General features: G+C 39.5%; 1 protein-coding gene across 3 annotated transcripts in view; it reads left to right on the forward strand.

The window, feature by feature from the left end:
* Positions 1-16,577, forward strand: part of Usp32 (Ubiquitin specific protease 32) — a 125,106-nt gene that overhangs the window by 49,220 nt on the left and 59,309 nt on the right. For all 3 annotated transcript variants that reach the window (XM_071695365.1, XM_071695366.1, XM_071695367.1), the window contains 4 exons: positions 5,381-5,516; positions 8,347-8,487; positions 10,520-10,664; positions 10,850-11,028. In XM_071695365.1, the coding sequence (XP_071551466.1) occupies positions 5,381-5,516; positions 8,347-8,487; positions 10,520-10,664; positions 10,850-11,028 (601 nt within the window). The remainder of the gene's footprint in view (positions 1-5,380; positions 5,517-8,346; positions 8,488-10,519; positions 10,665-10,849; positions 11,029-16,577) is intronic.

Below are 16,577 nucleotides of genomic sequence, written 5' to 3' on the forward strand. Positions count from 1 at the left end.
ACATAAGGAGGGAAGGATGGAGTCATATCATGATGTGCAAGCTATGTTTGTTTTTTGTTATACCTCATGTTGGTCAGCACACTGCTGTCATCACCCGTTTTATCTTCAGAAAGCGTTCTTGAAACTTTAAAGATCAACAAGTGGGTATTCTGGTGAAAAGCTTGCTTCTTCTAAATGAAAATGTGTTTAGTTATACCTAGATGAGAAACTATAGGTGATAAAACAATTTGGAAATGTTGTGTGCACTTGAATGAATTATGCAAATGTAAGAATAACCTTATAAGGTTTCAGGATATTTGTCAGGTATGCCTTGATGCTCATTTGCAGAGTTGCATACAAGTGATTTAAGCAAAGTTTTGCTGAGCTCAAAAGTGTTAGTGAAGCAGTGGATGTGGGCAAGGCTTATTTTGGTCCAATGGTTATGGCTAAGGCAAAATTATTTCATAACCATTTGGAAATTAATGAATTGTGTGACTACACCACTAACTGATATTGCTGATATTGCTTAAAAGACTCTTAGAAATATAGTGCAGATAGTGCTGCCAAGCAAGCTCATGTTATTGACTTCAGTAAGAGTTTCATTGAGCTTGACCTCACCCCAGAACAAGTATACAGTGTTAATGAAACTAATCTGTTTTAGGGACAAGTTAGGCAAGAAAGATTACAATGAACCTATCTTTAAGGTAATAATGGACATTGCCTATGGCTGCTAATGCCTCAGGTGTTTATCATCTTCACTCTGTAGTTATTAGGAAGGCAATAACAGATATTAAAATTTTGTCATTTCATTATTGCCACGAGACAGGTGAAAGAAATGGTCTTATTCACTCACTCACATTCTCTAGCTCTGTTGTTTTATGCCAAAACCACAGCCCCCTGTGCACAACCAGGCTCCACAAATCTTTATGTGGTTTCCTCCAGCTGCTTCATATGCCCTAGTTCAGTCCATTTACAGCACCTTTTTATCCAGTATGTAATTGTTTTGAAATTTTTTGGCAAAAAGAATCATCTAATGTAAACTTATGTTTCGTGAGTTCTTATTCTCCTAAACCTGAAATCACTTGTGAATGAGCCTCGTTACATTTTCTGTCAATAGATCGCAGCACGAGCATTATTGACAATCCTTTGCAGACCCAGCCATAAGAAAGAACTGTTATGAGAGTAGCATTTCTAACCTTTTCATAAATTGTTTCTACGCTCTGTCATCCCACTGAATGATAAGTGCTAATGAATGTGAAGGTACTAAAGAAACTACTTGTGACACCATTGAATATGAGTTCTTGTCTGATGAGATGAGTACCAATTCTGACAGTGCTTTCATATCTTAAAGGGTGGACCAAATAAAAGCCACCCTTAAGGTTTTTCATCAAGTTGTATATCTTTATTTATTGATATTGGTATTTGTATATTCTTTGCAAATATACAAATACTGAACTGCCTTTTTTACAAAATATTATTTTTTTTATATTATACTTAGGGTGGGGGAGGGGGCGAAAATCCTGGGAGCCTTGAAGAATGTGTGGAAGTCGAGAACATTATCTCGGAAAGCAAAAATGGGTATGTTTGAAGGAATAGTGGTTCCAACAATGTTGTATGGTTGTGAGGCGTGGGCTATGGATAGAGTTGTGCGCAGGAGGGTGGATGTGCTGGAAATGAGATGTTTGAGGACAATGTGTGGTGTGAGGTGGTTTGATCGAGTAAGTAATGTAAGGGTAAGAGAGATGTGTGGAAATAAAAAGAGCGTGGTTGAGAGAGCAGAAGAGGGTGTTTTGAAATGGTTTGGGCACATGGAGAGAATGAGTGAGGAAAGATTGACCAAGAGGATATATGTGTCGGAGGTGGAGGGAACGAGGAGAAGAGGGAGACCAAATTGGAGGTGGAAAGATGGAGTGAAAAAGATTTTGAGTGATCGGGGCCTGAACATGCAGGAGGGTGAAAGGCGGGCAAGGAATAGATTGAATTGGATCGATGTGGTATACCGGGGTTGACGTGCTGTCAGTGGATTGAATCAGGGCATGTGAAGCGTCTGGGGTAAACCATGGAAAGTTGTGTGGGGCCTGGATGTGGAAAGGGAGCTGTGGTTTCGGGCATTATTGCATGACAGCTAGAGACTAAGTGTGAACGAATGGGGCCTTTGTTGTCTTTTCCTAGTGCTGCCTCGCACACATGAGGGGGAAGGGGGATGGTATTCCATGTGTGGCGAGGTGGCGATGGGAATGAATAAAGACAGACAGTGTGAATTTTGTGCATGGATATATATGTATGCGTCTGTGTGTGTTTATATATGTGTACATTGAGATGTATGGGTATGTATATTTGCGTGTATGGACGTGTATGTATATACATTGTGTATGGGGGTGGGTTGGGCCATTTCTTTCGTCTGTTTCCTTGCGCTACCTCGCAAACGCGGGAGACAGTGACAAAGCAAAATAAATAAATAATACTTAATTGCCATTTCCTGCATTAGCAAGGTAATGCCTGGAAATTGATGAAGAAAGATGCATCCACTCACCTTTACATATATTCACTTATACACATATATACATACATATATGTGAATATGTACACATACATACATATACATATGTAATGGTTTTGGTGCATTACACATGACAGCTAGAGACTGAATGAACGAATGTGGCCTTTTTTTTGTCTTTTCCTAGCGCTGCCTTACTAGGGGGGGAATGCTATTTCATGTGTGGCAGGGTGGCGATGGGAGTTTATGAAGGCAGCAAATATGAATATGTACATGTATATATATGTAAATGTATGTATGTATATGTGCTTGTATGGGCGTTTATGTATATATATGTGTGGGTGGGTTGGGCCATTCCTTGTCTGTTTCCTTACACTTCCTCGCTGACACGGGAGATGGCGACTCAGTATGATGATGATAATAATGATAGTACATACATATACTGTACATACACATACACCTACATATACATATATACACCTGCACATATTCATACTTGCTCATCTTTATCCCTTCCCGGCATCACCCCATCCTACAGGAAACAGCATTGCCACCCACTGTGACATTGAGTTAGCACCAGGAAACAAAGAAAGGCCACATCCACTCACATCCATTCTGTAATACAAGTGTTTATCATATTTTTATAACTTTTGTATATTTTTATAACGTGCAAAATGTCTCAGGATGATAAAGATAGTCTTTCTTTTGTTGAAAATGTGCTTTCTGAAGTAAGAGCTTTTTGTGAAAGTACTTTGTGTTTTCCCATTCCTATATGTGAATAATTCAAATTAGACATAAAAGGAATTGTATGTGTTTTGGCCCATAATAAGGGGCCAATAAAATTTAGGTGGGTCCCCAGGTTGGAGAGTTATCAGAAAACTCAAATAGATATTTTAGTCCTATCAGTTTATAGGTAGTATAAAGGAAAGGAAAAGAAAAAAGATAAGATAAATCAAACTAATTTATTGCTGTACAAGCATTTAATCTTGGCATGTTGTGAGCTCCAGTTCAGTAGTTATGGAGACTTTATTGCCATGGCCACCCTCTTGAAGGAGTTCCAGAAGGGAACAGGTGTTAGATAGATAGATGTTGTGCATGTTTGGGATATTGCTGGTGGGTTGGCACTTCCATCTTGGTCTCCTCTTTGCCACCACCATTGAATAGCTGATACACAGAGAACTTTCCCCAATGCTAACAATTCAGTATTCACAGAATCATTGTTACAATCATTAGTGCCCAAAAAGTATCTCTGATTTTCTTGGAGTAAACTGAGAACACATTTTCTATTGTGTTTTATGGGTAACTAATGGAGTAGGATTCTTTCCCAATGCTAATTTTATCTGCTTTTGAGATAAGTTATCTCTTCATATGAATGAAGCTCACATTCCATTTCTAATAGGGATTGGAAAAGTCGAACTCCACAAATACAGCAAGGGTACCGACACCATTGGCCATGCAACCCCAATTTTGTTATATTGTTAACTGACACTTGAGTATTTTTTCTTGGTGTTTATTGTAGTCTTTTGTGACATGACACATCTCTGCTTAGTACTATAGTGCATCTTCCAGTAAAAATGATGATGGGAAGAGACATATTGTACAAGGAGGGCTTGAGTACTGACTCCATACACAATTCAAGTATAGATAGGTTCCCTTGAAGGCTCATGTAACTTAATATTTTGGATTTTGCTCAGTAGAAATTATGAATAGCTTACTTGCAGTAATATTTTAGTGTAATCAGGGACATCATTCTTCATGGATAAGAAGTATTTAACGTGGTCAGTTTCTGTTGATTCAGGTGTAATGATTTGAATTCATCATATTCATAATGTATCTGAATCTTCAGATGGCTCACATTTTTTACTGCTTATATGATAGTCTTAAGTTTGAAAGTCACATAAACTTAAGTTTGAAAACTAAGTATCTACTGTTTACTTTATTCTTATGTAGGTGGGGAGAATTGATTGCTTAAAGGCATGCACCTTGTATAAGATTGAATTTTGCATAGCTAGAGTTCCCGGTTGCAGCTATGCAGTTGTAAGGTAATGATCAGAGTTTGCCATGGTTAATGACTGTACTTATCAGTGAGGGTTTTTTCCCCCTGGATGTAATATGTTTGAATTGCTAATGGAAAATGATAGTTTTTGGATGAATTCATGTCATCACATAAAGGATGGAAGTAGAAGGAGACTTTACTGCGGCATACTGATTACATCACAGAGATTCCTATGTTTCTACAGCTCTTGCTTGACACACAAAAAGTTTACCTGAAAAGAAATATTTCTGTCAAACCCCTTTTAGTTGAAAGTAATATGACATTTCTTCCTCCTTTCTACTTTATTCATTTAATCTTGGACTTTGGATAACAGCACAAGAAGGCTACCCTGGGGAAATGGGCATCCGAGCTCTTTACCACCCTCTGGGGTTAGGGACCCCAGTGATTCACCCACAAATGGTATATGTCTATATGCACATGATTCATCCCATGGAAATGGGAACAGAATCAGTTGTAATTAAAAGAAAATATATATATCTGAAATGTATGTCTCTCTCTGTGTGATTACTCTCGTGAACTCATTATAACAGCCTCTCAAATTGCTTTACCCTTCCTCAACCCATGTCCAGTTTGTTAAATTGAAACATGAACTTCCATGCTTATGTAAATGCTTTAACTTTTTCACTTTGAGGTTTAAGTTAATTTGTCAAGTGACTCCAAAGACTTCGTTTACAACAGCTTCATAAACAAAACATTTTCAATACTTCCAATCCAAAATCATTCCTCTGGCACTTTCATCTGAATTATCTGTTGCCTTAAGTAATCATAAATTCTTTATAGTGATTAAATAACTTAACATACAAAGATTAAGAGGAATTCTGTGTTTATCATTTTGTTTATGTCATTAGATGCAGTAGTACATCAAGTCCAAGTCATTCACCTCGTCTAACCCGTCGTGCAGCCACCAGTCCAGGACAACTTTTAGCTCCTTCACGACCACCTGCCATTGACAATTCTCCATTAGTTGAACCCAACACATCAAAAGTAAGTTTTTCAACTAATGAATATTATTTTTTTCATACCTGATCGCCATTTCCTGCATTAGCGAGGTAGTGCCAGGATACAGATGAAGAAAGACACATCTGCTCACATACACACACATATCCCTGGGGATAGGGGAGAAAGAATACTTCCCACGTATTCCCTGCATGCTGTAGAAGGTGACTAAAAGGGGAGGGAGTGAGGGGACTGGAAATCCTTCCCCCCCTCCCCCTTTTTTTTTACTAAAAGGAACTGAGATGTCGGAGATGTGGGCCAGGACAAAAGTTTCACGAGAATCTCTGAGAGATAGGAGTAACATAGGGAAGACACCGGTAGATCTAGTATTGTAATACATATATTAATGATCAGAAAGATGGGAATGGGATTCTAAGTGTTTGTTAAAGTGACTCAAGAAGAATTTCAAAGATTGTGGAAGTGGCAGAAGTGAGAGCAGGGGGATGATAGTTGGAGGGGTAGAGCAGTCTCCTTTCTTGGGTATTGGCTGCAACAAGGTATGCTCCCGCTAGGAAGGAAAAGTCTTATTCTTTGAGGTGAAATAGGTGAACAAGGATTGGAACTAGCTCAGAGGCACACTCCTTTAGGAATTGAGGAGTATGCTAACTGGGCCATGTTCCTTGACCACTCGGAGGTGTAAGGGTACTTGAAGACCTTACGCAAGGAAAATATAGGAGATGGCATAGATTAAATGGGAGGCCATGGTAATGGAGGACTAGAAGTAGAATCATTCGTTTGAAAAAAGAATAGCTTTGTCATTTGGAGAGTTAGCTACAGACTGATTAGGTCAGAAGAGAGGGTGGGTGTGAGTGGGTAATTACATTAGTTAGCGGAGATTTTTTGTTTAAAGACCAGAAAGATTTTTCAGTTTAAGAAATCAGATCTGCACACACCTTTTTTTTCTGAATGTGTGTTTCACTTTATGAAGAACAGTTTTGCAGTGATCCTAAGTAAAAATTAAAGCAGAGTGGAATTCAGGGGAAGGGAAGAGTTTCATGGCATGGCACACCCTGCTCCTGATGCAGCAGTGGAGCAATATCTGTGAATACCAGTGACTTAATCATAAAGGTGAGCATATGCTATTGCATTTATACCTGAGCATGAGGTAGACTGGGTCTAACTGGTGTAACCTCAAGGAATAAATTTTATGCTAGGTGGACTACCTTCAAGAGAAAAGGTCCTTTATCCTTTAAAGCCATCTCTTTTTACCCCTGCAAAGCACTTAGAGGATGATTTTCATCACTGCTACGTGTAAGTCAGATTTATTTGTTTTGTTGGTTTGGTTTATTACGTTTTGAAAGCTGCATTTTTATACTGTGTATAGCTGTTATCTAAATTCATTTATGATTCATTGTTTTCTAGCTGAAAGATAGAGGAAGGTGGGGAGGGATCAGAAGGGTTTGTTTGAATGTTAATGTAGATAAATAAAGCAAATTTCTGTAAATAGGTTGATAGGAAAGTACAAGCAGTGGATGTTGATTTTAAGATTTTGATATGGAGGGAGAAGAATGAGTAATGGGAATGTTAGAGAGAGAGAGAGAGATCTGGAAGATAGAGATAAATGGTTGAAAAAATAGAGAATGGAGGTTTGAGGTCTATCTGTCTATCTATCTGGAACTCCCTCGAGGGGGTGGCTACGGCAGGAGAATCTTCATAACTAGACTCCATTACCACTTCTTAGCCTTTAGTACGTCACTTTTAACAGACCACAGGCAGAGGGTAACTTTAGTACAGTGTTTGCAGAGGCTCTTGTCTTATGTTCCTACTGACTCCTAGTTAATGCTCCTGCCTAATGTTTGTACCTACTACTTCTAATGTTTCTACCTAGTGCTCCTGCCTAAATGTTCTTCCCTGCTGCTTCTGTCTATTGCTCCTATGATTTTGTCAAAAGGCAGGATGAGTGCATAGTGTTCATCACGGGAAAATATAGAGTTATGAAGAATGATCTGTGTGATTTAAGTTTTGTCAAGTATTATGTTTGACAAGGAGGGATTGGATGTTTGTAGACAGAATGCCAATAGTCCATGTGTGGATGAGGCAGAAAGAAAAAATAGCTACCTGTGTCAGAGGAGTGCAACTTAACCACATCAGTGCTGGCTCTCTACTCAGCTGTCACTACCTCTCTTGATATCCAGGCAGGTAGTCTGGTAATATACCACCCTGGTCATTAGTGGTCCAGACATATTGAAAGGATGATGGAGAAATTATGTGTTTGGTTTGAATGAAGATGAAATTGACATTAAGAGTTATGCGGAAGGAATAGTGAGGTAAATTATTAGTATGGAGTGTTGTGGAAAGTTTTGCATAGAAAGAGCTTCATTGAACTTGAATGAATCACCTTGTTTAATAGTGGAATGATAAGAATTAAAACAAAGACATAATTGCCCTACATGTTTGACAGTGGACATGATAAGAATTAAAACAAAAGATGTAATTTCCCAACAAGAAAGTAGATTGACAATATTTTTGGTCAACTCCTTTTGCTAACGATTGTCATACAAAACTGAGAATTCCATCCCATTATTATTAACTTTCCAAGATGTACTTTGTAACATTTAGTACTTACAATTCTTGGAAGTTTTTCCTTGACCAAGCAGAAACTTGTACTGAAGTTTACTTCACATTATTTTTTTTCTTGAACTATCAGCATCTGTTAAGAAGGTTGCTGTGCTGCTGGAAGGGAAATATTTTGAAGTATTACATTATAGTTTAGGCATTGGTGCATGATTTAAGAGGAGATAGATGAGGAAAACTCACAGTTTACCAATTGATTTTATACCTGACAGCCAATATATCTTTTATAACTTTTTCTCTTCAGGTAATGCTCTTAACAGGTGAGGGGGGTCGATTAAAGCGAAGTGTTCCACTTGTTCAAAGTCGTGACTTTGTGCTAGTCCCTGATTCCCTGTGGAAAGCCCTTCAGCAGTGGTATGGAGGAGCACCTGCCCTTCCTAGACAGGTGAGATATAAGAATGGAGCTTTTGTATTGTGTTACTTGAACAGACTGAGTAATATTTTTATCTGTTACAGTTACCCCAGGACCAGTGTTTAAGAGAGTAATAATGTTACCCAGGATTACTTCCCAGAGGCTCATACAGCCCAAGGTAGCACTGCTTACAATATCAGGGAAAGTGAGAAATCCTTTGATGAGACCATACTCCCAGTGATACTGCCATGACAAAGGTGACTTTTCACATGCAGTGTATCTGTGAGCAGGTAGAGTTTGGTAACACCAACTATGTAAAATACACCATTTCAACACACTGTCCTCTGCTGTCTCTCATCCACACTCTTTTTATTTCCACACATCTTTCTTACCCTTTCATTATTCACTTGATCAAACCACCTCACACCACATATTTTCCTCGAACATTTCATTTCCAACACATCCACCCTCCTCTGCACAACCCTATCTATAGTACATGCCTTGCAACCATATGATATTGTTGGAACTACTATTCCATCAAGAATACCCATTTTTGCTCTCCAAGACAATGTTCTCTTTTTCCACACATTCTTCATTGCTCCCAGAACCTTTGCCCCCTCCCACACCCTGTGACTCACTTCCACTTCCATGGTTCCATATGCTGCTAAGGCCACTCCCAGATATCTTAAACACTTCACTTTCTCCAGTTTTTCTCCATTCAAACTTACATCCCAACTAGCTTGTCCCTCAACCGTGGTGAACTTAATAATCTTGCTATTATTCAAATTTACCCTCAACTTTCTCTTTTCACACACTTTTCCAAAATCAGCCACCAATCTCTGTACTTTCTTACTCGAATCAGCCACTAGTGCTCTGTTGTTAGCAAACAATAGATGACTCACTTTCCAGGCCCTCTCACCTGCCACAGACTGCATACGTGACCCTCTCTCCGAAACTTATATTTGCCTCCCATACCACCTCATCCATAGACAAATTGAGTGATCATGGTGACATTACACTACCCTGCTGCAGACCAATATTCACTTGAATCTGTTCACTCACCTCTTACATCTTACACCCTCAGTAAAAACTTTTCACTGCATCTAGCAGCTTTCCTTCCTTACCGTATATTCCTACAACCTTCCACAAGGCATCTCTCAACCCTGTCATATGCTTTCTCTAGATCTAAAATTGCCTCATACAAATCCATCAGTTTCTCTAAGTATTTCTCACAAATATTCTTTAAAGCAAACACCTGTTCCTCACATCCTCTACCACTTCTGAAACCACACTGCTCTTCCCTGATCTGGTGCTGTATACATGTCTTCACCCTCTCAATCAGCACCCTCCCAAACAACTTGCCAGGTACACTCAACAATTACTGAAGGGAGAGAAATAATAGAAGAATGCATGGAATGGTGTTTGTGAGTGAGGCATGTAAGGACCAGGATATTAAGAAGGGTATGAGGTACCAGTAAAAAAGGGCAGGTGGGATGGTCCTCCAGTGTTACCCTGTGATGGCATCCCAGCATTACACATATTCCACATCTCATCGCTATATGATAACTATATGTCAGGAAGTCACTCAACCATGGACTTCCTTTGTATGTCCTCTTCCTAATGAGTTTGTATTTGGCTTTTCCTTTTATCATGTCCCACATGATTAGATGTTTCTAGTGTCATGCTTTTCATATCCTCACGTTAATTAGACACTGCTGCTTCTACCGTATTCTGAATGTTTAGTTGCTGCTTCCACACTTCATGTGGCTGCAGTGTGAAAACCAGAGAGTGTCCTTGTCTGGTCCATAGTCAGTAGCACTTAATGCACCATGTTTAGAAGGATGCAGTGTTAAAGTAAACAGATATTTAGTGAACTTGTGTAACTTCTGTTCAATTGGGACAAAAATAATTCTGTATATAAAAAACTTTTTATATGTATTAGTCTAATCTTGATGACTTAAGGTTATTCATGGACGCTGTGTAACTTCTATGAGATTGGGACAAAAATAATTCTGTATATTAAAAACTTTTTGATATGTATTAGTCTAATCTTGATGACTTACAGGTTATTCATGGACGCTCTAGTGGAGAAGTAGAATTAGAATTGTATCCTGTTACACTTCGTCTGTTCCGCCATGTTCAACAGCAGACCAGAACACCAAACAATTCCTGGGTTGGTGTTGTCGGAGGCTATGGGGCTGCAGCTCTAAGTAAGCTTGCATTTCATTTCTTCTTGAGCTACTACATGAGAAACTGTCTGTTGCTTCTGAGGATATTAGAAATCCTTAAAAAAGTATAATGTTTATATTATTTTGAAAAATGATAAACCTGATTTTGATCATGTGGTGTATTATTACAGTAACTACAAACTGTATCATTGGTTTGATTTCACCAGATTCAGCTCCGTATTATGTGACATCCTTGCCCAACTCTACAACATCCTCTCCTAAAAGATACTTGGCCTACCTCGCGGCATTTAGTCGTTTGGCAACCCTACGACAGGTATATGATTACCTTGCTACAAAGTTACGATTACGCATTGAAGATATGAGGCTCTGGTATGTACGTGATGAGGTAAGGAGAAAACTTTTTTAATTTCAATATTTTCAACTAGAGGAGTTTAGAAGATATAGCAGATTACTTGTATGTTCATCACTACCTGACTAGCCAGACCCCATCTGTTTGAAGCTACTGCAAAAAGGAGAAAAATTGTGAAAATCCAGAATAGCATAATTCATCACATTTTTAGACTCCCAAGGCATGTTTTCCCTCATTGTCACCAGGTCCTTGCACCTACATTGAGGATACAAAAGATACTTGATTGTTTTTTAACGGCAGGGGTGGATCTTGTTCTGATTTAGAAGACACTTCGGTGAAGTAGGTGGCAAGCAGGCACTGCTCAGGGAGTTCCTTCCACTTGAGTTTGGGATAAGTGGTGAAATCAGGGCAGTGAACCAACACTGCAGTGGTTGTCATATTTCCGTACCCTCGGTGATTTCACAGTATTTATTTTTCTGCTTTATGTATACTTGTGGGTTTCAGGAACTCAGTCCATAGGCATGTACCTCCTTTCTGTCTTTTGCTTAACACAGGACAACTCATAACTCACATGAGTCTTTATCCTAAACCCAGTATCCTCTATCCCTCGAAATAGTGAAGTGAGAACACTATCCTTGTATCTCCTGCATGTCACAGGAGGTAGTTAATTGGGGCTGGAAGCCATCCCCTCGTTTTATGGTCATTTGCCAAAGGTGATAACAGAAAGAGCCTTTGAGGACAGCACCCCAAAGGTTCTCGCTGGGAATCTGAATGTGTGTGGATGTAACCAGGATGAGAAGAAGAGAGTTATAGTTGCTATGTTTGGGGGAGGTGACCCTGCATATTGTGGCTCTGAATGAAACAACTGTAGGAGAAGGGGGGAGAATGTTCTAGGAATGCCTGAGGGGTAAATTCTTGGGTAAGTGTAAGAGTGAGAACAAAGGAGGGTATGGTTTCTTTGATGAAAGAAGAGAATACATTAAAGAATGTAAGGAAGTGATTTCTTGCATGAGGTGGGTTAAAATGAGGATAAGTTATGAGATTTGGGTAACTGACATTATTCACAGACCTGGTGTTAGTGGAAGGAATGAAGGAGAGAGGCAAGTCATTTTAAGGGAGATGAATAAGTGCTGTAATAATTTTTATGCGAGAGATCGAGTCTTAGAGATGGGAAACTTCAGCGCAAGAATGCATGATATGGCTGTTGACAGTATAATTGGAGAGCATGGGGCGCCTGGTGTGCATGAAAACAGTGTAAAGCATATCAAGTTTTGTGATGAAACAGGATTGGTGATTGGGATTACCTTTTTTAAAATTAGTTGCATGCATAAGTTTACTTTCTTGAGATAGGTTAGTGGGCATTATTGGATATGTGCTTACTGATATGCATGCAGAGGAAAGACTATTGGATGTGAACTTGCTGAGAGGGTAGTTGATGGGATGTCTGATAATTTTTTGGATGAGGTAAGAGTGAAAGATTCTATTGGCTTTAGGGAAAGAGGGAACATGGGCAGGAAGAAGGGGGTGAATGTGAGTGAGCTTGTAAGAGGGGCATGTGTTCAGGGATTTCAAGGAAGACTCAGTGAAGAGTGGCATAAGTTGAAAGTATATGAAACAAGGAGAATGTTTGAGGAGTGGAAGGCATCTAGGGAAGCACTGCTTACATGTATGTGTGAATTGTATGGTGTATGGAAGATAATATAGCATATGAGAAAGGGCATTGAGTACCTGCATGTGTACTGATGAGCATCATAGAGAAGATTTTGTTGATCAGCATCGCCAGGTGACCTGATTACTTTAAGCTTTTAAAACAGACCAGTGACACAAATAGTGAACAAGTCTTTGAGAATTGTAGGGATGGAGCAACCATAGGAAATTATCCAAAATCAAGCTAGAGACTTGTTAAGATAGATATACAGAAGTACTTTTATAGTATATAAGTTGTGGGTATATGGAGTAAAATGACTGAGGATGTGATTAATGGAAACAGCAAAGTACATCAGTTTATGAAATTGTATGTCAGTGGAAAATGGTCAAGAGGTGGGGCACCACAAGTAAAAACTCCCTTTCTGTGCATTACAAATAGATAACTACAAATAGTTAATTACTTGACCTGTGTATTGATGAAAGGCATATAAAAGTCATTTCTCTAGACTGCAATCCCTTGATGGGAGTTCCCATAGATATGGATAGACAGATAGATAGATAGATATTCAGTTGACAAAGGAGGATGGGTTTACAGTATGCTGATGATGGGAAGGAGCTAAGAGGTAGGTCAGTTGCTATTTGCAGATGACACATTTCTAGTTGCAGACACATTAGAAAAACTTCAGATGCTTGTGTCTGGAAGGAAGATGAGAGTTGATAAGAAGAAAGATAAGTTAGAATGGGAAGGAGATGGAAAAAGTAGAGTGCTTTAGGCACTTTAGAATGGACGTGGCAATGAATGGAGCCTTGAGGGCTTATGCAAGTCATAGGGTGGGAGAGGAACTAAGACCATGGGTGCATCAAGGAGTGTGTGAAAGGAGAGGTCATTGTTTATTAGAGCAAAGATATATTTGAAAGTGTAGTAGTCCCCATGGCATTGTATGAATGCACGTATGAGACCCTGAATAGAAAGAATGAAAGAGGTTGGATGTATAGGAAATTTAATCCATGAGGAGGAAATATATTGTGATGCAGGTTGACTGTAAGAAATGACAGTATATGGGTGAAATGTAAATGCAGTCTGTTTGAAGGAGTTAACCAAGATGTGCCAAAATGGTTTGGACACATGAAGAAGATGAACAAAGAGAGATTATCTAGAAGGACCCAAGTGACTTAAGTAGAGGGAGCTTTGTGGAGTACCTGCCTACAATGAGATTTTGCCAAAATGGCAGGACTGACAATGGCACTAACCACACAAAATTCCCAGATGATTGATACTGTTTCAGTCTTCTGCCATTTACATAACATGATTATCTAATCTGGTTTCTTCTGGGACTGCTTTCAACTACATGTCACATTTCTTCTAGATGTTTCTTTAGTTTATATGTGTATGTTTCTTATTTCTCCTGGTAGTATAGTGAATAGTTGTTTTAGCATTCTGGCTGGGTTTTCATGTATTTTGGATGATATTGCAGTGGAATTTATTAAAAAAAGGGGTGACTGTGTTGTTGACTGGTTGGTGAGGATATTCAATGTATGTATGGTTCATGGTGAAGTGCCTGAGGATTGGCAGAATGCATGCATAGTGCCATTGTGCAAAGGCAAAGGGGATCAAGGTGAGTGTTCAAATTACAGAAGTATAAGTTTGTTGAGTATTCCTGGGAAATTATATGGGAGGGTATTGATTGAGAAGAGCGGTGTCAGAAGTGGTAGAGGATGTGTGGATCAGGTGTTTGCTTTGAAGAATGTACGTGAGAAATACTTAGAAAAATAAATGGATTTGTATGTAGCATTTATGTATCTGGAGAAGGTATGGAGAGCAAAAATGAGTACGTTTGAAGGAATAGTGGTTCCAACAATGTTATAAGGTTGTAGGGCGTGGCCTACAGATAGGGTTGTGCAGAGGAGCGTGGATGTGTTGGAAATGAGATGTTTGAGGACAATATGAAAGGGTAAGAGCAGTGTGTGGTAATAAAAAGTTTGGATGAGAGGGCAGAAGAGGGTATTTTGAAATGGTTTGTTCACATGGAGAGAATGAGTGAGGAAAGATTGACAAAGAGGATATATGTGTCAGAGGTGGAGGGAACGAGAAGTGGGAGACCAAATTGGAGGTGGAAGGATGGAGTGAAAAAGATTTTGAGCGATCGGGGCTGAATATACAGGAGAGTGAAAGGTGTGCAAAGAATAGAGTGAATTGGAATGATGTGGTATACTGGGGTTGACGTACTGTCATTGGATTTAACCTTAGAATGTTTTGTAGGGCTTGGATGTGGAAAGGGAGTCGTGGTTTCGGTGCATTACACATGACAGCTAGAGACTGAGTGTGAACAAATGTGGCCTTTATTGTCTTTTCCTAGCACTACCTTGTGTGCATGCGGGGGGAGTGGGGTGGCGAGACAGGAATGGTTGAGGGCAGCAGATATGAATATGTATTTATTTATGAATATGTACATGTGTACAGTAGAGTTGAGGGTCAAGTCAATTGGGAGGTGAGTTTGGATGGAGAAAAACTGGAGGAAGTGAAGTGTTTTAGATATCTGTGAGTGGATCTGGCAGCGGATGGAACCATGGAAGCGGAAGTGGATCATAGGGTGGGGGAGGGGGCGAAAATTCTGGGGGCCTTGAAGAATGTGTGGAAGTCGAGAACATTATCTCGGAAAGCAAAAATGGGTATGTTTGAAGGAATAGTGGTTCCAACAATGTTGTATGGTTGCGAGGCGTGGGCTATGGATAGAGTTGTGCGCAGGAGGATGGATGTGCTGGAAATGAGATGTTTGAGGACAATGTGTGGTGTGAGGTGGTTTGATCGAGTAAGTAATGTAAGGGTAAGAGAGATGTGTGGAAATAAAAAGAGCGTGGTTGAGAGAGCAGAAGAGGGTGTTTTGAAGTGGTTTGGGCACATGGAGAGAATGAGTGAGGAAAGATTGACCAAGAGGATATATGTGTCGGAGGTGGAGGGAACGAGGAGAAGAGGGAGACCAAATTGGAGGTGGAAAGATGGAGTGAAAAAGATTTTGTGTGATCGGGGCCTGAACATGCAGGAGGGTGAAAGGAGGGCAAGGAATAGAGTGAATTGGAGCGATGTGGTATACCGGGGTTGACGTGCTGTCAGTGGATTGAATCAAGGCATGTGAAGCGTCTGGGGTAAACCATGGAAAGCTGTGTAGGTATGTATATTTGCGTGTGTGGACTTATGTATATACATGTGTATGGGGCGGGGTTGGGCCATTTCTTTCGTCTGTTTCCTTGCGCTACCTCGCAAACACGGGAGACAGCGACAAAGTATAATAATAAAAAAAAAAAATGTGTATATATGTATTTGTCTATGTATGTATGTATGTGTATGTATACATTGAAATGTATAGGTATGTATATGTGCATGTGCGGGGTGTGTATGTATATACATGTGCATGTGTTTGGGTTGGGACATTCTTTCGTCTGTTTCCTTGCACTACCTCGCTAACGCGGGAGACAGCGACAAAGTATAATAAGAAAAAATATATGTATATTTTATCATTATTATTATTATACTGAATCACTGTTTCCTGCGTTAGCAAGGTAATGCAAGGAAACAGACAAAAGAATGACCCAGACCCACCCACTTACACATGTACATACATAGACGCCCACAGATACACATATACATACCTATACATTTCAACGTATACATACATATATACACATGTACATATTCATGATTGCTGCCTTCATCCATTCCCATCGCCACTCCTCCACACATGAAATAGTACCCCAGGACATTCTTTAAGTTTTATTAACTCTGCATCTTCCTTTGTTAAGAGGCATTCAGGTTCAGCTGGAAAGATAGAGTGAAACATTCAGGAGGGAGAGAGACATACATGGGATAGAATGAATTGGATCATTGTAGTATGAGGTGATTGATATGTTGTGAATCATCCACAGCACTTTAATGTGGATGT

The sequence above is a fragment of the Panulirus ornatus genome, chromosome 58, assembly GCF_036320965.1.
Source record: "Panulirus ornatus isolate Po-2019 chromosome 58, ASM3632096v1, whole genome shotgun sequence".
In the NCBI taxonomy this organism is placed as follows: Eukaryota; Metazoa; Arthropoda; class Malacostraca; order Decapoda; family Palinuridae; genus Panulirus; species Panulirus ornatus.